The sequence below is a fragment of the Asparagus officinalis genome, chromosome 3 (genome assembly GCF_001876935.1).
Source record: "Asparagus officinalis chromosome 3, Aspof.V1, whole genome shotgun sequence".
NCBI lineage: Eukaryota > Viridiplantae > Streptophyta > Magnoliopsida > Asparagales > Asparagaceae > Asparagus > Asparagus officinalis.
In genome coordinates this window covers 7,393,170-7,420,347 of record NC_033796.1, presented here as the reverse complement: position 1 = coordinate 7,420,347, position 27,178 = coordinate 7,393,170, and the positions used below count along the sequence as shown (strand labels likewise).

The window sequence follows — 27,178 nt, the reverse complement described above, 5'->3', positions numbered from 1 at the left end:
TATAAGTAACGGAACATGATTTTAACATGATAACGAAAGTAATGTGGTAATTGCAATATAGTTACGAATAACATTTAGAATGAAAAAAAGGGATAAAAACAAGGAGAAATTGCTTTTAGCCTCCAATTTCCATACGAGTATTTCGCCCCCACCTAAGACTTTTTCAATGCTTCCAAAATCTCCAAAAGTAAAACGATAATTCCCTGAGCCCCAAAACACAAAACTCAAGTGATTAAAATATATGAAGGCCATATTACCTTTTCTCTCTCACTCTCTCTTCTCTCACTCTCTCTCTTTCTCTCTCTCTCTCTTTCATGATGTTACTGTGATGATTTAAAATGGGTTTTGGGGGAAAAATTTCTAGTTCCCTCCAAATTTTTCCAACAGCATCAACATCGGCAGTAACACTTTTCCGACGTTTCTTCATGAGGCGAAGAAAAAGTCTTGAGGAAACTAGAATTTTTCGGCGGAATACTTATAAGGAAACGGCGGGAAAGTTTCACCGACGGGAAGAAAATGGCGTTCGTTCATCGGCGGAATACTTGTAACGAAATTTATGACTTGAGATTAAAATAGAGTATGTAAATTTATATAATATTGTTATTTCATGGTAATAAGTTTGTTGTTAAGCTTATAAGTTGGTGGTGAAAGAATGTTACATGATGGTTTTGAAGGTTACGGGTTGGTTGTGAAGAATACGCGTTGGTTGTGAAGGTGTTATGGGTTGGTTGTGAATGATACGTGTTGGTTGTTAAGGTTACTGGTTGGTTGTGAATGTTACGGGTTAGTTGTTAATATTACAGGTTGGTTGTGAACCTCGGTAACCTCGGTAACCTTAACAATCAACTCGTAACCTTAACAACCAATCCGTAACCAACACATAACCTTAACAATCAATGCGTAACCTTCACAACCAGCACATATCCTTCACAATCAACCCGTAACACGTTCACAACCAACTCGTAACCTTCAAAACCAACATATAGCCTTAACAACGAACACGTGACATTCACAATCAACATGTATCCTTCACAACTAACCCGTAACATCTTCACAACTAACATATAACCTTCAAAACCAACATCTAACCCCCAAGAAAATCTCTTTTCTCCCTTCTTATTCTTCTTCTTTACAAATTTTAGGAAAAAAAATAAAGCAACAAAACTACTGCTCATCATCATCATCATCATCTCCTCTCCTCTCTCTCTCCTCCCTCGCCGCCTTCCTAAAATCTCACATCCCCTCCGACTCCCTCTCCTCATGGGGCCTTACCCCGAGCACTAAAACCCTAAACAACATCTACCTCGAGATCACCAACGGTGAATCCTCTCTCCTCGCCTCCTCTTCCCTCACCCACACTGTCAACGTGGTCATCCTCCGCATTAAGAACCCCCGCGGCTCCACTCTCCTGGAATCCCAGCAACTCCTCTCCGACGGAACCCTAAGGAGCAGGAACCGCCTTTGTCCGAGAAGATGATGCCGGGGGAGCCCGTTGAGGATGCGGCGGCCCACGCGGTCAGGGAGGAATTGGGGGGAAATGTTAGGGTCAGGGTCTTGATAGAGACGTACCGGGTGGAGGTTGACGAGGAAGGAGTTTGTTTCGTACTCGGGGCTGCCGACGAGGTATTTGCAAAGAGAGAGAAATGATATTATGGTCTTCACATATTTTAATCATTTGGGTGTTGTGTTTTGGGGGCTCAGGGAATTATCGTTTTACTTTTGGGGGTTTTGGGAGCGTTGAAAAAATCTTGGATGGGGGCGGAATACTCGTATGGAAATTGGGGGCTAGAAGCAATTTCCCCTAAAAACAAATTAGAAACAGTATGTACGAATGCCATTGACGCCATTGACGCAGCCGAATCGTTCGAATTTCCAAATTAAAATGGTTTTGGGCCTGGCGTGAAAAACTTATTTGAGCTTATCAACAGATGAATTTCACGTTTAGGCCGTATATATAACTTGTCCTGTCCTCCCGGCGTCTCTCTCTCTCTCTTGCGAAAAATTATTTTGGGGGCATTTGTAGACATATGAATATTCTTGGGGCAAAATAAATAGAGTAGAAGTGGGGGACAAATATGGAAAAGGGCTAAAAAATAATAAAAATCCTCCCGAAAATTCCTTCGGCATCGTCTTCACTCTAGAACCTGTCGTTTTTCCTGCACCCGCTTGAAGGAGAAAAGGCGAGAAAAGGTGCAATTTTTATCGTTGCAGAGGTCAAAGATCATGCTCTGGGACGAGCTCGAGCGGGAATCAGAAGATAAACAGGAGCAAGAGCGAGAATCCACGACAGAATTCGATTTCCTCTCGCTCTTATCCAATCAAAAGGTACTTTTTCCTCCTATTTCGTGTTCGATTTTTTTTTATAAAATAATCCTGCTACAGTTATTCTTATTTAGTATTAATCGTATGATAAATGAATGTTGAGGCAAAATAATTTAGGACTGAGCTTAAAATTATGAGCTTTTTTGTTGGTGTAATGTGTATTTTGTAAAGTTGTTCTTTGCAGTAAAATTTACCGGGCATGAAAAAGTTTACTGCCTTTAATGGCCTTTTAATTATTTGCTTTCCATTTGATTTTGTTATATGCTCTAGCTATATCATTTTTCTATGCGCCAGATTTGTCACCATACTTGTGAACTAGTTATCAATTATGAGGATTTTTTTTTTTTCCATCGAAACGGCCGGTGAGAATACGAAAACCACCTTTATGGTGCACTTAGTTCAGCAACGATCTTTAAAGGGGTTCTCATGGCTTATTTTCCTGTGAAATTTTGATTGGAATCCCTGAAATGACCTCACAGCATGAAGTTCCAGTTTAGGTTTGGTTAAGAAGACATGTTAATGTGCGTGGCGGCACGTAAGTTTTTAAGGGCATTTCGGGGTTCAGCCGAAATTTCATAAGAAAATAGGCCAAGGCAGTTGATTGCTACCGGAACCCCTTTGAAGGTGGTTTTGCTGACTGAATTCTAATGGTGGTTCCTGTGAGAAAGCCCTTATAAATAATGTAGATATAGTTATGATGTTGAATGATCGTTTTAAATTTTTTCTGGTAATTCTCTTAAGCCATCATTTTTAGGTATAATTATACTTTTTTTTTTCCCATATCGGATTTTTCACATTTTTCTGGCTTCATAACTTTTTCTCCATGCTTGGGTTGGTTAGTTCCTATCATACTGATAAAATTGTAGTACTATGCAAATCGTTCTTTTATTTCTCACTTGATCAAGTTCCAACAGTAAAATGAAGCTAAATGCTGGGCATTGTCACCAAATTATCATTAGTAAAATCTGGTAAGACTGCAGCAAGTTGAGCTTGCTATTGTTGTTCTGATGAGGACATCCAGGCACGTGCACGGGGCATTGTCACCAAATTATCATTAGTAAAATCTGGTAAGACTGCAGCAAGTTGAACTTGCTATTGTGGTTCTCTCCTGAGTCCCACGATACAAATCGTATTTCATTGTGATGGTTTAGACGTTCTGAAGTATCTCAAGAGCTCACATACTGAGAATGAGAAGGGGGAAAAAATGAAAAATAGAAGACTTGGAGCGTGAGCTTCTCGTTATTGGTGGCATTGGAAAATTAAATATAAACTGGACTTACCTGTAGTTTAGGAAGTTGACGCAACGCAGAAGTGATAACCTCGGAATCCACCGAGGGTGTTCTCTGAATCCACAAAGAACAATCTTCGAATCCACGAAGAATTTCAAATCCACGAAGAAAATATTAAAAAGAGAAATTTTATTGATGAAAAGTTATTATTCTTTGGGGTTACATGACTCTTCTTAAATAGAAAAACAATTAAGGCTCCTAATAAGATTAGAATTACAAAAATAGAAAATATCAAATAAGACTCCTAGGAAGACTAGAATTACAAAAAAAAGAAAGTGTCAAATTCTATCCTAAAAAGACTCCTTATAATAGAGAAAATAAATCGTGAATCAAAATTGATTTTGTTTCCTAATCTAATTTGACTCTAAAATTGAATTTATTTCCTAATCTATTATTTCTAATCTAATTAGACTCCAACTTAGATTAAGCGTCCTACATCAGTCTCCATTTGTTGAAAAAAGCTCGACCCCGAGCTTATATTTGTTAGAATAGTAGCTTCATTGATAAATAATTTTCTTCTCTTTCAATGATCAACATCCGCCTTGTATTTGGTATTGATTTTCTTCATTTGTTCTTTTACCTCCTCTGCTAGGACTTCTTTTGTATCAAACTTGTGTATGAATCTTTTCCATGATAAGTGTATGTAACTAACAGCATGTGACTCTATAGTTGACATGAAAAACTCATCCAAATATTTTCCTTGTTGCTTCCCATATTCTAGTGTCGACGGTATCATCTCATCATTGTTAAAATTATTGATGATTATTGCTTCAAAAAAATAATTTTCTTCCTCATACTCCATACACAATTCTTTCATCTCTTTTATCTCAAGCTCTCCACCAAGCAATGCACACATACCATCAATCGTCTCACTCTCTATTTTATCTTTCTCCTCCATCGGGACAATATCAATGTGTAACATCACTCACAATATCATGTAGAATATTCATCTTCATTAAAATATCATCATTAACATCAAGGACCTCAAGATGAATCTTGATGGTGGTAAAATCTTTCTTTACGGGGGTGAACATCTTGTTGTTTGCCACTAGAGACACCTGCCATTGCTTGTAGTTAGAAGGTAAGAAACGATCTCTCAATAATTTTTTCATCTTTGTCCACGTTCGAACCGGATCTTTTCCTTGATGATATCGATTTATCAGTACTTTATCCCACCATGTAGATGCTTTTTCTTTAAGCCTGTAGACAACTAATTTAACTTCCCAATCTTCTGGGATTATATTATACTCAAATTACTTATCCACTTTATCAATCCAATCAAGAAAATCATCATCATGAATCTTTCCATTGAATGATGGTATTTTTAATCCTCCAGCATCATAGTTCTCCTTTCTTCGGTAGCCTCTATGATCATCGCTGTAGAATTTATCTTGTGAAGTCAGATCACGTCGTTGGCGGCCATCAACGCGATTTTGAATTCCCGTCGTGTTCAGACGCTCAACTGTCACCGCAAGTCGCTCCATGACAGTCTTCATCTGATTAACTTCGGTCTTTAGCACGTCGAACTCAGTTCGAGAAATATGGGCTTCATCACCTGCCATTGGATCAGAGGAACAAGGCTCTGATACCAATTGACGCAGCGCAGAAGTGATAACCTCGGAATCCACCAAGGATGTTTTCTGAATCCACAAAGAACGATCTTTGAATCCACGAAGAACTTCGAACCCACGAAGAAAATATTGAAAAGAGAAATTTTATTGATGAAAAGTTATTATTCTTTGAGGTTACATGACTCTTCTTAAATAGAAAAACAAATAAGACTCCTAGTAAGACTAGAATTATAAAAATAGAAAGTATCAAATAAGACTCCTACTAAGACTAGAATTATAAAAAAAAGTGTCAAATTCTATCGTAAAAAGACTCCTTATAATAGAGGAAACAAATCATGAATCAAAATTAATTTTGTTTCCTAATCTAATTTGACTCTAAAATTGAATTTATTTCCTAATCTATATTTCCTAATCTAAATTGACTCCAACTCAGATTAAGCGTCCTACATCAGAAGTTGAAGGGGGTCATTGTGAAGGTGATGGTAACTAGAGGGGGTATTCCATAATTTTTCTGTCAAAATTTGATTGTGTATAACCTTCCGAATATATGTACATCTTACCCGCCGCAACACTATTATCCTAATGGATGAACTTGTTTCTATGCCCTCATTGTCGCATACTATTAAAACTAGTGAGGTGTCTCCATAATTCTCTTTTCTTTCGATCAAATTGTTGAAATTTTATTCAGTTTCGTCTATTATCTTCACTTCCTTTTTGGTGTCATTGGCACTAAGTGGAACGTTGGTTTCTGTGAGTCACCAGATCATCTGATATCGATGCATTTCCTGTATCAACCTGAACCTTGCTGATGATTCTCATGCGACCGTGCCACCAATCTTCTCTGGTCCAAACTCGTCAATGTCCTCTTGCTGAACAATCTCCTTGTCATCCTCACAGCCCATCAATCATTGACTCTTCAAATAACATCCCATTGACTGTTTTAAGATGTCATCATTGAACTTTTTTATTTCTATTTTATCTATTCTCTAATGTGAGGCATTAATTTGTTCCAATAGGGAGAAATTAAACATACAATCATCAAACATTTATATGATTGCTGAGGTTGTCTTAAAATTGTAATCTTAGTTTCCTTTTATCTATAGTTTTATTGTTTCTTACTTCTTAATCCATTTGAATTGGTAGTTTCTCTACCATAAAGCAATATTAATATGATGTCCATGAAAACCTTTCTATCTAATGTGAACTTTTGAGTCCTGGTGCTTACTTTTACTAGAAATGGTTTACAGGACTACTACCGAATATTGGAAGTTGACTACGATGCTACTGAAGAAACTATCAGGTCCAACTATATTCGTCTGGCATTGGTCAGTACTTAACTTTTTCGTTTGTTGTACATTTATTCAACCCCTTCTTGACATAAGAGTAGCACGTTGCCTAACTTTGTTGATTATAATATTCGGCTTATTTCAGAGGCCTTTTCATCTGATTAAAACTTAAGACCAGCCACACGCATCAAGTTGGTAGATTTTATTTGTTCTTTGTAGTGAAGTCATTCCTTGCTTGGCCTGTATAATTATGTAAAGTCTCCAGGCTGTTGATTTATTGTGACAAAGTTGTATCTTTTTATTTTGTTTGTTACAAGAAATGGCACCCAGATAAGAAAAAGGGCGAGGAAAATGCAACCTCAAGGTTTCAGGAGATAAATGAGGCTTACAAGGGTGAGTTCCTTATTTCGTCTGAGACCATCCAAGGAAGCATGGAACAGTACCTTAGTTATCTACTCAATCATTTCATTTGAAAGGGATTTCTTTGCGATCTATTTCTGGAAATGTTACCAAACATTGTTTTAAAATTTCTCCGCCATATTGACTTTACTGTACAAGATTTGGTATAGTTTTCTAATTGAATTATATGTTGAAATCATCCTTTGTTCTTACTATTCTACGCCCTAACATTTTTCAGAGATCTCTACCATTGCATATAGGTAATTCATATGCCTTAACGTTTTCCCCTGCTATACATTTAATACTTACGTTAGACTTGTGTAGTTATGGGGCTAAAACATCAGCTGTGTTTAAAACTTCAAGTTCATTAAATGTCAAGATAGGGATATCACTAATTTGCTTGATAACATGTGTGACTCCTTTTTGTTTTATTGTTTCCTCAATAACTAAGCAACCAGTCATGATTAAATCATTGTGTATATTTAGACAGGTTAAGGATGAAATCAAATTGAGATGTATGGGCCTTTCATCACAGTGTATATATCGAGAAGTGTTAATATTTTGCGTCATTTCCATGTCTCGGTTGGAGAGAAATTACTTATAGGAGGGGATCTTAATGAGCATGTTGGTAAGGATAATAACGGATGTGAGAGGATATATGGAGGTTTCGGGTATGGAGATAACAACGATATGGGTAAATCAATTCTAGAGTTTGCAATATCGTATGATTTGATAATAGCAAATATACTTTTTAGAAAAAGGGGTGAACACTTAATAACATTTAAAAGTGGTTTTAATAATAGTCAAATAGATTTTTTTTTTCTTACTAGAATGGCGGATAGGTTAATATGCAAGGATTGTAAAGTTATATCAGGAGAGAGTTAAGTACACAACATAGATTGATGGTCTTAGACATATCTATTAAAAAGTGGAGTAGAAAAATTAACGTGAAAAAAGACTAAAAACTAAATGGTGGAATTTAAAAGGAGAGAATTTAATACAGTTTAAAGATAAGATAATGAAAGAAAATATATGAAACATAGATAATGAGACTAATATTATGTGGAATAGCATGTCTTCTTGTATTAGGAAAGTGACTAAAAATATACTAGAAGAATCTAAATGTTGTAGATTAGATGGTAAGGAGAGTTGATGGTGGAATGAGAGTGTACAAAAGGTTATTAGAGAGAAGAAAACTTTATATAAATAGTGGCAAAAATGTAAGAGTAGGGAAAACTTAGAAAAATAAACTAGTAAGGAAGGAAGCAAAAAAGCGATTTGTGAGAATAAATACAAGGTTTATGAAATTTTTTATAAGAAGTTAGAATATAAGGAGTGAGATAAAGATATATATAAGCTTGCTAAGATTAGAGAAAGGAAGAGTAGAGATTTGAGTAATATTAGATGTATTGAAAGTGAGGATCAATGAGTTTTAGTGACCAACGGGAAAATAAAAGGGAGGTGGAGGGGTTACTTATATCAATTGTTTAATGATAACCAAACAAGTGAGCAAAATAGAGATTTTGACCTTATAATGAATGATAGGAACTATAGATATTGTCGAAAAATTAGGATTAGCGAGGTTAAAGATGCTCTAAAGAAAATAAAAAGAGGTTTACTTTGTACCGCCCGGAGGTTAGTCATATAGATCGGAACCCGGAGCGAGTTGAACGAAAGCCCTACCCACAGCTACAACTACCGGCGCTTCAAAGGGCTTAGATTCTAAGTGGACGAGCCGTAGAACCGGACGATATCCCTATTGAAGTTTGAAAATGTCTTGGAGATATAGACTTAGGATGGTTAACTAAATTATTTAATAAGATTATCGAGATGAAAAGAATACCGGATGAGTAGAGGATTAGTACTTTGATACCGATATATAAGAATAAAGGGAATATACAAAGTTATTCAATTTATCGAGGTATAAAACTCATGAGTCATATTATAAAACTTTGGGAGAGGGTAATTGAGCAAAGACCAAGAAAAAAGACATGTATATCTAAAAATCAATTTGATTTTATGTCTGGGAGGTCAACTATGAAACCTATATATATTTTGAGACGGTTGATGGAGAGATATAGAGAGAAGAGAAATGATCTACATATGGTTTTTATCAATTTAGAAAATGCTTATGATAGAGTAACTAGAGAGGTAGTATGATGGGTGTTAAAAAAAATATGTATCTAGTATTTATATTGATGTGATTAAAGATATGTGTGATAGAGTAACAACTAGAGTAATAACTAATGAATGAGAGACTAAACCATTTTCTATTACCATAGGTTTACACTAATGGTTAACTTTAAGTCCTTATATTTTTGCATTAGTTATGGACTAACTTACTAAACACATTCAGGATGAAATCTCATGGTGTATGTTATTTGTTAATGATATAATATTAGTTGATGAAACTAGAAGAGACATTATTTTTAAAGCAGAAAGATGAAAACAAACTCTTGAGTCTAAATGTTTTAGAATTAGTAGTACAAAAACAGAGTATATGGAATGCATTTTTAGTAAAACTAGGAAAAAAAGAGAGCCTATGGTACATATTGATGGCCAAAAAATACCTAAAACTAATTATTTTCGCTATTTAGGATCTATCATTAGACATGATGATGAGCTAGAAGATGATATTGTGCATCGAATCAAATTAGGATGGTTAAAATGGAGGAGTGCTTTGGGAGTCTTATGTGATCGTAGAATACCAATAAAACTAAAAGGAAAATTCTATAGGACGGTTATAAGACCAACTATGTTTTATGAGTCAGAATATTGGGCAATTAAAACAAAATGTTCAAAAAATGAGTGTAGCAGCTGCAGAAATGAGAATGTTGTGATGGTCTTGTAGGTATACATTAAAAGATAGGATAAAAAATGAGTGCATCCATAGTAAATTAGAAGTGGCGCCTATTGAGGATAAAATGAGAGAGAATAGATTAAGATGGTTTGATCATGTACAACGGAGACCCTTTAGTGCACCGATTAGGAAAAGTGATAATATTAGAGTTAATAGGGTTAGGAGATCTAGAGGTCGGCCTAGAATGACTTGGTTAGAAGTAATTAAGAAGGATATGATTAAGACTAACGTAACGGAGGAAATGACCTATAACAGAATGGAATGTTAAAAAAAGATTTATGTAGCCGATCCCAAACATTTGGGATAAAGGCTTGGTGGTGGTTGTTATTGTTCCATGTCTCAGTTACCTCAGAATGATCAAAATGTCTAGAATCTACTTTTTTGGTCAGTTTCTTCAAAATTCAGTGTCATGCTTCCTCTGGATTTTTTCATGTCTTCAAACAATCTTGTAGAACATACTTCGCATTAATTTGTAGTAACTGGTCTAGGCCCATGGTAAACCCATAGGTGACTAACACTAGGATTGTAGTCCTAGTCAGCCTATCAAAAGATAATGTTTCGTAACAATGACCATGATATAGACATGTATAAACAAGAATATCACGGTATATATAGTAGATTTATAGTCCTTTCACCTGACACTGGAGGAATATCTCAAAATCAATAATAAGGACAAGCCATTGGCAAATCACCTTAATAAGTCCATCAGAAATAATAGGGTCCTCTTTCTTTTTATTCTTTAGATTGTTTTTTCATTCTCTTTGAAGAGAAGAAAATCTGGAACTGTTTAATAATTCATGAAACCAAGCATTATGCTGATTTGTTTTTGTATTTCGTCTGCAGACATTTGAGACCTATTTATATTGTAAACTAACTTTTAAGCTTGATTTGCGTCCATATTTCTTTTGGCAGTATTGTTATCTTTGTACATTTCTGCATGCATAGTATAAGTTTTACTCTGGTTAACCGTCTGAAAATTTTCTTTTACAGTTCTGAGTGATCCTGCCAAAAGACGAGAATATGACAGGAAAGGAGTTCTTTATGTCCTAGATTATAATACCACGGTTGGTACCAATCTCTTTTGTATGCTATGTTCAATTAACTGTTGCTACATTTCGAGATATGTGATGATACTTTCCAGTTTATGAAGTATAAGAACACCTGATCTCTCTTGCTGATTGTGAATGAGGTTAAAGTTGCTTCTAACCTTTACTTTAAGGATGCGTTAGTTCTATGTAGACAAACCAAGAACTATTATCTTATAGCTTTGAACATGCTTGCTTGCATAGACAAAGTACTGCAAGTTATGCATCCAATTATTATTATTATTATTATTATTATTATTATTATTTTGTGTTATAATTATGCTTGATATTCTGTAGATGGAGGAAGGAGGATGAATCTGTATCCTGCTTATGATCTCCAGAAGGGAGATTCATCAGTCCTCTTATGTCTTATTTGTTATCTTATCTCTATTGTTTGTTTGATTTTTTTTCTTTTTCTTTTTCTTTTTCTTTTCTTTTTTTTTAAACTTTTCTTATCATCATTTTCCACTTCCCCCATTTTAGTAGGGATAAAGGAGGATGTTGCATTAGGTATAGCAAAAACCAATGTGAAAATTGGTTATGATCCCTTAGAATGCTTGGCTCTTAACACACAGATGAAATGACCCTCAAATGAATAAGAGGGGTTTGTAGCTGACCTTGAAGATTTGTGTTTAAGTTTCCTTGTAGTGTCTAATTTCAAAATAGCATGGTAAGAGAACATATTACATTAAGGCGTCGTGTCCACTTCAAAGAATAACACATTAACACCCATGAGTAATTATAACTCACTGTAGAAATTTCTCCAGCATCATTTGACATCCAAGTTTTCAATGGCACGTTGAATATACTCGGAAAAGGAGAGAGAGAAGTTTCTTCAGAGTACAATTCATCCCATATTCCCCTTTTTAGTTAAACCTCAAAAGTCTTGAAGCTTAGTTCTTGCTTTAGTTTCTCTTCTTAAAGAAATTCTATGCAAAAACAAAATTAAACTAGCAGGGGATGTCGCAAGGTAATGTTTTGCTGACGGTTCTCCTTTTGATACATAATGTCTCAGTTCTTTACTGATACTTACTGACACCAGCAATTGAATACCAGGATTACTTGAATCGCTACAAGAGCTTGATATTGACATGCAATGGCCTTGGGAACAGATTTTCAGTATGGTAATGTAGCAGGGTGATTGCGCAGTCCGATGCACGGAAGATCGTAAACTTCTTAATTCTGAGGAGCCATACCATGTAATTCAGTTATTAGTGCCTTTTCTCTTAGATTTGGACCAGTTGAATGTATAGAGGGGTGATGGGATGCTTATCCTTGTTGTACCAGAGCATGCTTTTATGTGGGGACTAATTTGAGAAGCTCTTGAATCCTTTTCTTAGACTCTGCATAGGCACGATGTAATTGTAAGATTGATGTTCCCTTGCCCCTAGCTGATATAGGAGGGGCTTGATTGTTCTGCTCAAGTTGTTAAATTCTTTTTCCTTACTAATGATTTAATGGGGAAAAATCGATTAATGCAAATGACCGTTGAAAGCTCCGGGTAAAAACTTCATTGCTGTCTTTAATCTCTGATTGCAGAGTTTTGCGGACGGTCTCAACGCTGAGGGACTAGTGTTGAATCCTAAGAAATTATCTGAAACTGTTCTCCACAAGTTCAATTTCTCAAGCAGCCGTCATGAGAATCTTTGCTTAGTCGACGCAGACGCTAATTTTTGAATTTCATGTTTAATTTCAGATGCTTATTGTGCATCACTCACATTCGGACGGTGAAACGAATGCAAGCTAAATTCCATGTTTAATTTCAGACGCTTATTGTGCATCACTCACAATCGGACGGTGAAACGAATGCAACCACTGTGCGCGTGCATGCTACAAGATGAATCTCTGAGTTAATGTGTGCGTGCACGCTACATGATGAATCTCGAGTTAATGGGGGCACCAACTCCTCATATCTGAAGTATGCGGCAATTATGTTCTTCAAGCAACATGGAAAAAGTGACATTGCGGAGAAATAGGCACACGGAAAGCCATCGACAAAACACGGCTAAAAGAACTGATTCATCAATCACAACATAAACCACCCTCATGACCAGGCAGCAGAGGGGAGCCAACAATCCACTATATTGATTTCAGAGAATGTTCTCAAAGGGATAAGTAATTGCCCAAGACCAAGAGCACATGGAGAGCCCAAAAACCATCTCACCGAACATACAAGCAAAACCATAAAAATCATACATAACATGCTTCTCAATGATAAAACTAAAATGTATCATCATCATCATCGAATTCAACTAGCTATTAAAACAGTTTTGACATTCTATGCGGGAAACAAAAATGAGCAAATTTTCCTTTCTCACACATCAATTATCAGATGTCCCGATGACTTGCTTCTTCAGATCTTCAATCTTTGCAAATAACTCTTCCCTGTTTTTCTGCGATGTAACAATGTAATTGCTAGTATCACATCTTATTGCAGCTTAGCACGTGCCAGATACTAAAACTTACCTTTATACAACTTATATTAGGAAAAAATGGATAGCCATAAGCTAGATTTCCATTTAAACTGTGGTTTGATATTGTTTTGAATCTATTTTATATTTCTAAAATTTCTAATTAAAGTCCCCCTTGAAATCAAAGACACCTACTTTTTTTAATAATTGTATTTGTACTTGGAAAGTTTATGTTGCACAAATAACTCAGCATTCCCATTCTAAAACTATATACAACGATTAAAGAAAAATGTTAAAGCGGACTTTCTTATGGAAAAATCCTCTCGAAAATCTGAGATTCGCATTTCTAATAATTATACCTGCATTACTTTATTTTATTCTTAATTTGTATTTGAAAGGTCTATGCAAATAACTCAATGAGTTTTGGGTCTCCTTATGAAATACTTAAAAATTTCACTCTGTTTTTACAGCTATTTAAAGTTTTCTAAATTTCTACTAGTTTATTAGGAGGGAATATGTGAAGTGTGTATAATTAGTTGTGCGTATGAGAGAGATAGTATTTTGGGAAATGTCAACCCAAAAACAAAAAAAGCACAAAATGTCTGTAGTGGAATGAAGGACATTTTCCACCTTTCTTTCTAAAACTCCATACACTCATAATGTTTTTAATATATAGTATAGATCAATATTAAACAGTAACCAAAAGAGTTTGAAAGGTCACCTTGAAGATTAGATACCGATAGCTAAACCAAATTGTGTAGGCGAGACCTACCACTTCCAATGCCTTTGGGACCTGGTTTAAATATAAACCACTTAGCTGTCCACACTAAATGTAAAGAGAGAATGGTGGGGTGGGGGTGGGGGGGAATCAAAGCCCTCAAAATTGGAACCTACCACAGGAATGGAATCAATGGCACCAACAACTGCAGATGAGAACCACACAGCAACAAGAGCACCAGTCCCGTATATGAGGACGGAATAAGCATAATCAGAGTCCAACTGCATCACAAGCATGTTGATTATAATCATATAGAGTTCACAGTTAGGATTCACCTGGACAGAACCTGAACAAAGATCTATAAGATACAAAACATGTCCTAATGAGGGAATAGGGAAAATCTCTGCCCAGAGACTGTTTATCACTCAACTATCTTCCGACATTGACAAACATGTCTAATGACCTAGGACAGATGTAAGAGGGCTCAAGGGAAGGCCATTGCCCATCTGTATTCATTTAAATCCCTTGTATGTATCTATATAACTTGATTTTTTTCTCACCATTCGTGTAGTCATTTGCCCTGACATAGCTTGTATTTCTTCCCTATTTAGATTTGCATATTAAGCCCAATTGACCAACCTAAAAGGCTACAACCAGCTGACCATCCAGCAATGTAGGAATTTTTTTTAAGAAAATGATACATGGATTAAGAAAAAGGATTAGATTAGCCATGTGATAATCTAGAAACTAAGACGAAATCCACCAGAGAAAATTGATATCTCGGGTTATGCTATCAACCTTTCTTTCCATGGACCACCTATAAATGTACGTAATATCCTTCCTCCGAAGGTGATAAAACACGTGCTTGCATGCACGAAAGGGTGGGTGGGTGGGTGGGTGTGTCACTCTACATGCCTCAATAAAAAGGGTATTGTCTAAAAGCATGCACGGAGTTAGGGAAGTACAAGAGAAGGTGGATGATGAGCTCAGGTTCCTTGCATGTCTAATGACCTAGGACAGATGTAAGAGGGCTCGAGGGAAGGCCATTGCCCATCTGGATTCATTTAAATCCCTTGTATGTATCTATATAACTTGATTTTTTTTTCACCATTCGTGTAGTCATTTGCCCTGAAATAGTTTGTATTTCTTCCCTATTTAGATGTCTCTTGCATATTAAGCCCAATTGACCAACCTAAAAGGCTACAAGCAGCTGACCATCCAACAATGTAGGATTTTTTTTTAAAGAAAATGATACATGGATTAAGAAAAAGGATTAAATAAGCAATGTGATAATCTAGAAACTAAGACGAAATCCACCAGAGAAAATTGATATCTCGGGTTATGCTATCAACCTTTCTTTCCATGGACCACCTATAAATGTACGTAATATCCTTCCGCCGAAGGTGATAAAACACGTGCTTGCATGCATGAAAGGGTGGGTGGGTGGGTGGGTGTGTCACTCTACATGCCTCGATAAAAAGGGTATTGTCTAAAAGCATGCACGGAGTTAGGGAAGTACAAGAGAAGGTGGATGATGAGCTCAGGTTCCTTGCAGATAGTTTATCACTCAGATTATACCGTGATGCCATCAACAACAGAAAGGAAATTTTGTTTCGCAAAGTGCCTTTCTAGAAGGACATTGCTGAAAATTTGTACAGCGGCTAGTGGATGATTTTATTGAACTGGAATTAGCATACACAAATGGTGGATGATATAATGAACTGCAGTGAAACTGAATCAACGTACGCTATTTAGCATGATGTCAACACAACTGACAGATTATTGGTACTCAAAGCGCTAATGAAGAAGCATTGAAGGAATCAATGCCCTCAGCTCAAATTGATGACCAGAAGACTATTGACTCCAGTATTACATGGACTGGCTGATGATATTGATTACTACGGTCTCATTCAACTCTGTCACAGAGACAAACGGCATGGTTGTTTGATTCTTAGAAGAACATTAATATATCTAGCCCATTTAAGCATCGAAAAATATTCTTAGAATAATTCCCTGTTAGTTTCAGGAAATACTCTCAAGTAGTACGAGTATAGAAATGCTCTAAGAATGCAAAAATTCCTCATTCATCAAGGTCAAATTTTCTCATCAAATAAAATCCTCATAAAATCTACATTAGGGCTCACAATAGCTTTTCCTTCATTTGCCACCAAAACCCTAATCATCCTAATTTTTACCATCACTGTTCAAACGCGAGGAGCTCTCCGTTACCTTGAGATCGAGATTGTTCAAAAACTCCGCAGGTTCACTCTTCGACGCACCACCAACTCCTACGTCCTCGCCCTTGTTCACCGCCGTGTCATCGGAGCTCCGGTCGAGCTCCGACACGACGGTCGACGTCCTCTCCTCCGACGCCAGAGCTCGCACATCCCTGCGCCCAAATCCTGAAACCAAAAAACAAAATCAACAAATAATCAAGAAGAAGAAGAAGAAGAAAATAAACCTGAAATCATAAAATTTACCTGATTTATAAAGGGAAGCGAGGGTTTTGGGCGATTGCAGACGGAGGAGAGAGGAAATGGGAGTTGAGGGGGTTCGATTGTGGATTGGGCCTGGGAGTCGGCCGTGAAGAGAGCGATGAGGAGAGAAGCAGAGCTCCATCAGAGTCGTGGACTGAAGAAAACGGGGTTAAGGGCTCTGAGGTTTTTCATCTGGTTTTCGTTATTTTTAAGGAGCTTTTTAGCTTCCGGTCCCTAAAACATTCGTGTTTCTCCGGTAGCCACTTAAATCATTGAAGTTGTTATTAGTCCATCATATCTTGTTAGTTATTTCAAATTAGCTCCTGGTTACCCCTTTTAGATTGTTAACCCTAGTTCAATTATATTTTTAGACTCAGTTAGTCTTGTCCTCTTCTCAACTTCTAAAAAAAAGAAAAAAAGAGTAAAGAAACAAGCGAAGATAGAGGTTTAATTGGGTCTAGAAACTCAGTTTCGAGGTTTAAATAGACGGATACGTATGTGGAGTACCTTAATTAAACAGAGAGTTACAATTGGAAATTCATAAAATTAAAGAAATGTTCTTCCCAAATCAAATGACAGCTAGCTTCGAAGGCCAGTTTGAAATAATTCATAGACGTTGAAGGACTACATGGAAATTTTATTGATTTGAGAGACTAATTCCAAAATATTAAACAGGTAATGGACCAATATGGAAGAGGTTTTTGACTACATAGAAATTTTAATGAGCTTGGGGTATGTACGTTGCGTTTTGATCATTAACCCAACTAAAGTAAAGAAATTGGACACCAGAGATACTCTCGAGACAATTTATATGAATCATAAGGGTTTAGTAGCAGATCATAATGATTTGGTGGACTAACTGAAAAATACGAAAGATCGTGAGGAACCATTATCTGAAAAACCATTTTTATAATGCTGACAACTTCGGTGCTCCAAAAAATCAATTTTGGAGTACCCATGGCACAAATGGTAATTAGTGTCCGATATTGTCGCTCTCTTATTTCCCCATAAAACGCTATGATCGGTTTCGTGAAGTACCACACCCAAATTGGTAATTTATTTGGTTTTGAGGGGCAGTTATATTTAGATTATTTGCCACCGTCTTCCTCATGCCGCCTTTATTTCCTGCAATCACAACTGAAGCCACCACAGTTTTCAATAGAATTTTAGCCTCAGAATCTGAAACCCACTTGCAATTCCTACAATATTCCTTGATTCCAAGTCATCAGTTGCTTACTCCTCTATAGCCAACTAATCTACAAACGAAAACCCGTGCGCAGCTCTAGAATTCAATCTTAATGAGCCACTTGCTGGATATGTGGAATCAACTCCGAAGCAATTTTGGGTTCCTGGACCCATTATCATCGGAGCAGGACCATCTGGCTTAGCCACTGCAGCTTGCCTTCAAGACAAAGGTGTGTCCCTTCTCAGAGTTGCTAGCCTTTCGACCGAGCGCACGCTCGATCCTGAACCGGCCCCGATCGTCCCGGCTCATCGTCGCGTCGAGCGAATCGAGGACCGAGCCGTAGTGACCGCAGGCTTCACCGAACCGGGTCGCGAACGGCGCGGTGTTGGCGTTCATCTCCTGCTCGACGAGCTTGACAATGTCGGGTCCGAGAGACTTCACTCGCCGGAGCAATTGGTCCCGCGGGTTCGCCGGGGAAGCGCTCTCGTCGGCGATCCTCGACAGAGCGAACGACAGATACACCGCCAAGCACTCGCCGGCCTCGCACCCGAGCGACGCCCGCTCGAGCTCCGACGCCCTCCGGTTCAAAACGCTGAACCGGACCGGGACTCCGAACCGGCTTGCCAGCGTGACGATCTTGTCGCCGATGATCTTCAGGTTGTTGACCGTGCTCGGAGTATTGTACGGCATAGTTGGGTCGCAAACGGCAGTTATGTTCACTAGCAGCGTGAGCGAGCGGTGACGGGATCTCTCGGAGACGGCGTTAATCAACGAAGCGTACTGGACTCCTTGGCTCAGATCAAAGTCGACGATGTGGATCTTCGGGTGATCTCTTGCCGCGTCGAGGATCGCGAAGTTGGCCGCCACGTGGCCGAGTTTGAAGATGGGGGAAGCGTCGTAGAGCATCTGGATCGCTGTTTGGTGTTCTAGACTGCAGAGCTCTGAAGCCGGCGGGGTTAGGGTCGCCGACGGCGGCGAGTTTATGCGCGCGATTAGAGCGGAGATCATCATTAAGGCCAGCCTTTGGTCTGGGTCGCCGCGGGGGTTCCCCGCGCGTTTTAGGGCGGCGAGATTCGCGGCGGCGACCTCGAGGTTGCTCTCCGAGATCGCTGTCGCGGTTTCTAGAAGCAGTTGCTTTGATGAGGCTGGAGGATTCGGAGAGCAGGAAGCGGAGGTTGAAGACACGGGTCTGATCCGGGGGTAAGAAATATTGATCGAAAATTACAATTTTGCCCTTTAAATAAAAATTAAATAAAATTATATTTTAGGAGCACCAAAGCAAGTCTCTTTTATAATTTATTAAAGGGTTAAAGCTTTGAGAAAAGGGTGTGTAGTCAACTTATAACTAAGACTTATATCACGCTTTTATGACGAGAAATAGAAAATAACTGCCAGTGCCAGGGTGGATTTTCTCTGGCACGTGACACGCTCGTGCCGCTAAAAACAGATTCTCACACGCGGGAGGAATTGGGTCTATTTATAAGCCACCCCCCTCCCCCCTCCCCGGACAAAGATAAACGAACGATACAGTCGAACGAAACAAACCGAGAGTGAGAGAGGGGGGGAAAGCGCGGGAAAAAAAAGAAATCAAGAAACCCTACACTCCCAAATCTCAGCATCATCAACATCCGCCATGGCAACGGAATCCGATCCCACGGTGATCTCTCGCGAGGACCGCGTGTACCGAGCTAAGCTCGCCGAGTTCGCGGAGCGATACGATGACGTGGTATCCATCATGGAGGAGATGATCGTCTTCTTCACCGGCGACGAGATCAATGTCGATCTCACCGCCGAGGAGCGCAAGCTCATCTCCTTCGCCTACAAGAAGCTGGTGACCACTCGCCGCTCATCGTTGATCTTCCTCTCGAAGAAAGAGGAGGAGGAGGAGAACGAAGAGAAGCTCAAGCTCATCAAAGCGTACAAGGGAGAGATCAAGGCGGAGCTTGAAGGAATCTGCAACAGGATTCTTGAGCTTCTTGATGAATATTTGATACCGATGGTGACGACCAGCGAGTCGAGGGTGTTCTTTTATAAGATGATGGGGGATTATAATCGGTATCTTGCGGAGATCAAGGCTGGAGATGAAAGAAAAGAGGCTGCGATGAAGACATTGGAGGCTTATGAAGAGGCTCAGGTGAAGAAATTGTAGGGTTCTTGCAATTTATTTTCAGTAATTTACATTGGGATTGTTGAATCCAGGGAAGAATTCAGAGAATTAGGCCGAAGGTCACAATATCATCCAGCTGAATTCGACTGATACTATCGAATTGACTAATAACAGCGAATATAAATGGAGATTTCATACTTGAAGTATAAAATGGCTCAGGCCAAGGAACTGTAGGGTTCTTGCATTTTTTTTTTACAGAAAAGATTCAGAGGATTCTGATATAATCCAGCTGAATTCAACTTGGTACTGGATATAACAATTAATAAGGTTAATATTGGCTAATAACAGTGAACATTGAATGAGATTCCGTTCTTGAAGTGCAAAAGTTTACTTGATAATGTTATACAAGGAGAAAAATTGAAATGAATGTATGAGGCTTTTGAATCATTGAAATCATTCAAACATTTCTCTCTTTATTGATACTAAGTGATGCTTTTAAGATGTTTCTATTTCTTGTTTTTGATAAATCTAGTCTGATGGTGTATCTACTGTTGTTATTGACCCTACATTGTTTCGCACTGATTTTCTTGACGATATATTACCATTTTCTTATCCGTGTCAGTTTCTTGAAAGTTGTCCATTTAATTTTACTGCAATGCCTTTTTCTTTAAGCTGCGAATCTAGTGAACTAGACATTTCCATTTTGGGATATTTATGTTGCTTTTCCGCGATTAATTTTGATATTTCATTAATAGAAAACTGCATCCTGCCATCTCGGACCGTCAGATCCAATAAGGCTGGGACTTGCACTCAATTGCTCTGTTTTCCACTATGAAATCTTGAATCAAAAAGAGAAGGGTATTCGCATTGCTCAACAGGTTTGAATTCATTCTTTTTAATAGAGATGAATCTTGTTTTCTTGGTTGCTCAGCTTCTTTTCATTGTAATTAGTATCTGAAGTATGCTAGTTCCAACTAAAATGAAAATGTCTCTAGTATTAAGACCCAAGAAGCCAGGATATCAGATAGCTAGCAATTCAAGGGAACCAAACATGCAATTTTATTCATGGTCCACCATTTCACAAATTCTTGTTCTGAAATTGGGTGGTCTACCAGAAGCTTTTGAGATAATATTTACCTGAAGTTTTTGAAATTGGGTGTATTTGGCCTGCACATTTTTCCAATTAAGGCATGACTATTTTTTATCCTACACATTGGCTGTTACACTTAAAGGGGTCCAGTTCATAGTTTGCTTCTTGACCAATATAAATTAATAGTCATTATTTGTCCCTTCAAAATATGGATACAAATATTGATAATATTTCCCTATCTGAAAATCGCATAATACAACATGTCCAGGAAAACTTTCTGCTGCCTGTAAGTTGAAATGCCACTAGTATTATATTATGTAATTTTTTGATTAATCATAAGTGGAAACTACTGTTATCAATATATTTTTGCCATCTCAATGAGATACGTGCTACATATTAAAGGCTGATTTCATTTGTTTTTTCTCTCTTGCATTCAAATTTGAATAAAATTACAGTTCATGCCCTCTTCTCATAAAAACCAAAGAAGGCATCTTGATTTGTAAGGTGTAAAACCTTTTGATTTTTTTTTTTTTTTTTTTTAACTTTTTTTTTTTTTTTTTTTTTTTTTTGGGGGGGGGGGGGTGTGGGTGGGTTGGTTGGTTTAAAACTTTGATCTATGGCAATTGGTTTTTATATGGAAACCATCTTTAAAATAGTGGTGTAATACTGGAACCACATTTATTATTTAATTTATACATGAACCACTTTAAAAGTATATTTCTTTTCAATCAACAATCAAAACTTATTTTCTATTGACTTTTTTTATCAAAATTCCTTAACTACCCGTATTTATTGTTACCCTCTCCCCCTCTCCCTCTTGTAACCATACCCGAAATCTAGAGGTAGAAGGAGAGGAAAATGGGAGAACAAGAGGGAGAGAGAAAGAGAGAGCCCTATATCTAAAGATAGAAGAAGAGGGAGAGGGGAGAACAAGAGGGGGGTGGGGACCCTAAATCTAGAGGTAGGAGAAGAGGGAGAGGGAAGAACAAGATGTGTGTGTGGGGTGGGGTGGGGTGGGGGGGGCAATAGTAAAATATGGGTATTAAAGGAATTTTGACAAAAAAAGTCAACATGAAATGAGTATTGGTGGTTGATTGAAAAGAAATATACTTTTAAGATGGTTTCTGTATAAATTAAACAATAAATATGGTTTTTGTATTACACCCCTATTTTAAAGGTGGTTTCCACGTAAAAACTCATATTCACAAATCTAAGATACTACAATCATGTTCTCTCTGTTTTCACATTGGCTTATGTCATACTAGAAAGACAAATGCGACTACTGGGAGCTGTCATGTTCTTACTTTTCTTAGTTCATGAGGTTTAAAGATTACTGCTGTTATGCATGTACTCTTCATAACAAATTGGGTAGGTTTAGATTTGGCATCATCAGCTAATAGATTAAGCCTTAAAATCTTGCATCCAACTGAATAGTTAAATCTGCTCAGCCTAGATCAATTTGAAGGATGGCAATCTCCCTGGATGTTCGTGCTCGTGTTGGAAAAATGGAATTAGAACCTAATACCAAGTAAGCTTTGGTTGGAAGAGGGAGGTTTGTTGGAAGGTATGAGAGGGAACTTTTGGTCTGTATAGGCTTAAAGTGATAGAATATGTCAACTTGCCTTCAGAAGGAAAGTCTAGAATAGGTTATTAATAGCATAGTATTTCACACAAGTGTCTCACAATATACTTTCTAATCCCCTGAACCAATTCTTTTACATATTGACTAGTGATATTCAGAATAGAACAACTTCTTGGCCTAAAGCAATGTGTAATTTAGTTTTTTTAGTAGGCTACTCTGCTGATGGTACCAAATAGTGAGGGACTAGAGTTCCTGCTCAATATCCCTTGGAGAGAAGTGCTCCATTGACATTTTAGCCTCTCATGTTGAGGGTCTTGTTGGGGAGGAACCCCTGTGCCGAGATCCAATACCAAATAGCCGAGAGAGATAAACAAACACACCAACAATAGCACAAACACAATAACACCAGTTTTAACGTGGTTCGGCGAGATGCCTACGTCCATAGGGCAAGGAGGGGGGAGTTTTCACTATTAGAAATCAAGAGGGGCAAACTAGGGTTACAAATCTCTCATAAACCCTCAACAAATCAACTCTCAATCTCTCCAATTGCTCCTAGAATAGAAGCCCAAAGAAAACCTCTTCCAACAGCTCAAATCTCTTGCTCACAAACCCTAGAGACACCCTCTAGGTATTTATACCAATCCCAAACGAAACGGGTCTGGAAACAGAACCAGACCCGAAACCGCTGCGGCGGTCGACCGTGGGGGTCAACTCCTACGGTCGACCGCCGCTGATCCAGACGCATAGAAAGCTCTGTGCACGAACGCGGTCAACCGCCACGGTCGACCACCAACCTGTCAACTGCCTGTTCTGAGCCATCAACTGCCAATTTCTACAAATCACCACCTCGGTAAAGATTCTTCCAAACTGAGCCGACACCAACCAAATCAATTACCTCATTTGTTGCATCCAGTATGCCATGGCAACGGACTCATGACAACGGACCACATCCACAACACGTCGAGACACAAATGGGAGTGCGAACACTCACCCCAAACCAACTGTGTCTACTCACCAAATCGGCTGCATCAAAACTGACTGCCTACGTATCCTCTTCAAGGAATCAAGCCTTCACGTAGTTCACCTAATGGCCTCCAAAAGCCCTCAATCCAAAAGAAGTGTCCTCAACTCTTCACCAATACCAATATCCAATGCGCGGCTAACAGCATCACCAACGGCTCCATACTGAAACGATCCAAACACCTCCACCTGAGGTGAACCAATGGCCGTATCCAAGCTATATCCACCAGCTGCACATGGATCTACCAACTCGCCATCCTCATCCTGAACAATCTGATCCCCAAACTGTGTCACCTTACCCGGAATCCCAACTAATGCAAAATGACCTGGAGTATGTGGAGTAAGCTCCACCCAATGTGGAGTAGCATCACCCTCCACCCGCTGCGATATCCCACTGACCTGATCAATACTCTCTACCTACCGAGAGTCCAAAGTGATAAACCTGCTCAGACCAAACTCAGAAGCTCCCAATTGATAGCCGAATGAGCCCCTGAATCCCAAATACGCAATCGAATCTAATCTCACATCAACGATGTGATCAAGTGCTGAGTAGCCAAATATCCGACGCTAACCAAAAACTAAAGCAGCTCCATCAGATCTAACAACTCTACACGTAGTAGTCGGCAACCTTATAAGATAGCCCAAACGTGTCGAAACTCGAATACCAAATCCACTGCTTGACAACCAACGTCGATTCTCCTCCAGAAAAGAACGGCCCACTAAATCCGCCATCTCATCTCGTCGCCCTACTGTCTCCTCTCCTCTGAAATGTCTTCAACTGCCATGAGCTTGGCACCAATGAAAGAAAGAACCCCTACTAGAACTAGTACGATGGGTAACCTCTCTGCCCATACACCTCCTCCAACTGTTACGGATTACTAGGGCTTCATACTAAAGGAACTTGGTTGCAACCCATATATGCCTAGTATAATCCCCAAGATAGGAAACAAAATACCGATTACCTTCCAATGATGTCTCCATGGAAGGCCCCCCAATGCCTGACTGAACACCTCCTAAAAGACCACTCGATCGATGGATAGAAGTGCCAAACTCTACCTCGGTCTTCTCGCTCATCCCACTGTGCTCAAAGGACTTCAATCTACAGGTCATAGCACTCCTCAACAATCTATGCACGGTATAACCAATAATATACCCCAGCACCAAACAATATCATAATCTAGCCAAAGAAGTCGTCAGCGCTCTATCAATCACCGTGCTCCCAAACAGATAATACAAGTTACTTCTCCTGACACCCTTCATCACAATCATGGATCCCAATGTGACCTTCAAGCGAGAATCCGTCAAGATCATCCTATAGTCTGCTACCTCCAATACCCTAAATGAAATGATGTTCTTCCTCAGTTGAGGAACGAACCTCACATCAACCAACTCCCGAATCATCCCGTCACTCGTTCGAATCTAAACGGTACCAATACCACCAATAGGACATCTGTGATCATTACCCATAAGAACAACATCCCCTCTTTTCAACTCCTGAAAGCTGAAGAACCAATCCCTCCTAGGACATATGTGGTAAGTAGCATCTGAATCCAACATCCACTCGATGGAGTCGGCAACACCAACTGACGGAAGAGCTGGGCATGAATAGCCCGAAGAATCTGAATCTGAAACGTCGCCACTAGCCTTGGCAACATTCACCTCTGAAGCTTGAATAGCTTTCTCCTTATTCTTCTGGCTTGTAATTTTGGGCATTCGGCTTTCCAATATCCATCCTTTCTACAAAAGACACACTGATTCCTACCAACTGTAGGATGCCCCCATCTAGACTGCGACCTCCTACCACAGTTTGGACTTCTAGCTCTTGCAACCAATGCCCCCGCAACCGGCTCAATGGAAGTCTCATTGTCCTTCTTTCGAAGTTGATAATTCACAAGAGCCGCGGTGATCTCACTATACGAAAAAGATGTCTTCTCATTAATAAGAGTGAGGACGAATGTCTCATATTCCTCGTCAGGCAAGAAACTCAATAACAATAATGCCTTATCCTCGTCTTCAACCATAACATCTACATTCGCCAAATTTGCAAGTAGCTTCGTGTAGTGGTTCATATGATCACTAATGGATGTCTCATTCTTTAATTGAAAGCGATAAAGCCTCCTCTTCAAATGCCAGTGATTTTTAACGCTCTTCATTAAATACTTGCCCTCTAGGACCTCCCAAATCTTCTTTGCAGAAGTCCCATTCATCACATCATATTTTAGATCTTGAGTGAGACAATACCTAATCACACCACACACCGTTCTATTCTTTTTATTCCAAACCTTCTCATCAATGTCGGCCGGTTTCCTGTCCAACTCTAATATATCTTTCAAATTTTGCGCATTTAGCGCATCCATGACTTCGCATCTCTAAAGTCTAAAATTATTTGTGTCATCGAACTTCTCCACATCTATCTTCATAGAATGAACATTCAAACTTTGGACGGTCTTCACACTAAAAGAACCCTCCCCACTTCTATCTTTCACAGTCATTATCTCAAAGCACCCAAACAATTGCGGAACAAACAAAAAATAGATTCAACTTGAAAAAGATAGAAACTTTACCACAAAGATCCCACATTTATCACCAATCTAAGCTCTAGATGAACTTCCCAACTAATCTACACCTCCAAAAAGCTCAAACGTTGCTCGGAGCTCTGATACCACTTGTTGGGGAGGAACCCCTGTGCCGAGATCCAATATCAAATAGCCGAGAGAGAAACAAACACACCAACAATAGCACAAACACAATAATACCAGTTTTAACGTGGTTTGGCGAGATGCCTACGTCCACGGGGCAAGGAGGGGGGAGTTTTCACTATTAGAAATCAAGAGGGACAAACTAGGGTTACAAAATCTCTCATAAACCCTCAACAAATCAACTCTCAATCTCTCCAATTACTCCTAGAATAGAAGCCCAAAGAAAACCTCTTCCAACAGCTTAAATCTCCTGTTCACAAACCCTAGAGACACCCTCTAGGTATTTATAACAATCCCAAACGAAGCGGGTCTGGAAACAGAACCAGACCCGAAACCGCTGCGGCAGTCCGCGATCCATCGCAGTCGACCGCCACGGTCGACCGCCCTCAATCCCAGAACAACCTCAAAGTCCAAAAACATCTGCGGTCGACCGCCACGAAAAACAAAAACTCCTGCGGTCGACCGCCGCGGTTGACCGCCGTTGATCCAGACGCATAGAAAGCTCTGTGCACGAATACGGTCGACCGCCACGGTCGACCGCCAACCTATCAACTGCCTGTTCTGAGCCATCAACTGCCAATTTCTACAGGTCTTGCTGAAGGACTGATGCGTCATAGAGAGCACATTTATTGCTGAGGCGTCACTTCAGAAGGTTTCGAGTAAATATATTTTTCTTGGTATATTTATGGTACAGTGAGTAATATGGAAAGCACAATGCTTTCTGGATCTTGAGCATTGTTTTATGTTAATGACATACTTATACAAAATAGGTAATTGGGCAAAAGGTGTTTAGCTTAAGGTTTGTGTGCTATCTTTTCAAGCACAATGCTTTCTGGATCTTGAACAGTGTTTTATGTTGATGACATACTTATACAAAATAGGTAATTGGGCAAAAGGTGTTTAGCTTAAGGTTTGTGTGCTATCTTTTTTGCATATTTAATTGGAGAACAAGGGATCGGGTCCAAAGAACTAGCTTCATTGGATGCAAATATGGTCTAAAAACTAGTTTTTAGTTTGGCAAAACTTGAGTCATATTTGAACTAGTTTTTTTTTTAGTTCAAATTCTAGCCTAACTA

The 27,178-nt window shown here is 38.8% G+C and overlaps 3 protein-coding genes across 3 annotated transcripts in view; 2 read left to right on the top strand and 1 right to left on the bottom strand.

Moving 5' to 3' along the window:
• On the top strand, positions 2,019–12,310 carry LOC109832828 (chaperone protein DnaJ-like). Its single transcript, XM_020400269.1, has 5 exons — positions 2,019–2,325; positions 6,430–6,507; positions 6,786–6,861; positions 10,718–10,791; positions 11,869–12,310. Exons 1-5 carry the CDS (start codon positions 2,224–2,226, stop codon positions 11,938–11,940), a joined length of 402 nt encoding a protein of 133 aa, XP_020255858.1. The 5' UTR covers positions 2,019–2,223; the 3' UTR covers positions 11,941–12,310.
• LOC109832826 (protein CURVATURE THYLAKOID 1D, chloroplastic-like) lies at positions 12,873–16,619 on the bottom strand. The gene is made up of 5 exons (XM_020400268.1): positions 16,422–16,619; positions 16,171–16,343; positions 14,118–14,222; positions 13,945–14,016; positions 12,873–13,205 (listed from the first exon to the last, which is right to left on the bottom strand). Exons 1-5 carry the CDS (start codon positions 16,558–16,560, stop codon positions 13,134–13,136), a joined length of 561 nt encoding a protein of 186 aa, XP_020255857.1. The 5' UTR covers positions 16,561–16,619; the 3' UTR covers positions 12,873–13,133.
• The window catches only part of LOC109832052 (14-3-3-like protein GF14 kappa), an 11,075-nt gene continuing 3,025 nt past the window's right edge, over positions 19,129–27,178 (top strand). Inside the window, exons 1-2 of the mRNA XM_020399504.1 lie at positions 19,129–19,738; positions 20,467–20,589. Coding sequence (XP_020255093.1) covers positions 19,238–19,738; positions 20,467–20,589 — 624 coding nt within the window. The 5' untranslated portion in view covers positions 19,129–19,237. The remainder of the gene's footprint in view (positions 19,739–20,466; positions 20,590–27,178) is intronic.

Coding starts and splice junctions, on each gene's coding strand:
- LOC109832828 (XM_020400269.1), top strand. CDS start 2,224: ATGCTCTGGGACGAGCTCGAGCGGGAATCAGAAGATAAACAGGAGCAA. Junction 2,326..6,429: donor CGCTCTTATCCAATCAAAAG/GTACTTTTTCCT, acceptor AATGGTTTACAG/GACTACTACCGAATATTGGA. Junction 6,508..6,785: donor ACTATATTCGTCTGGCATTG/GTCAGTACTTAA, acceptor GTTTGTTACAAG/AAATGGCACCCAGATAAGAA.
- LOC109832826 (XM_020400268.1), bottom strand. CDS start 16,560: ATGGAGCTCTGCTTCTCTCCTCATCGCTCTCTTCACGGCCGACTCCCA. Junction 14,223..16,170: donor TGAACAATCTCGATCTCAAG/GTAACGGAGAGC, acceptor CTTGTGATGCAG/TTGGACTCTGATTATGCTTA. Junction 14,017..14,117: donor CCATTGATTCCATTCCTGTG/GTAGGTTCCAAT, acceptor TATTTAAACCAG/GTCCCAAAGGCATTGGAAGT.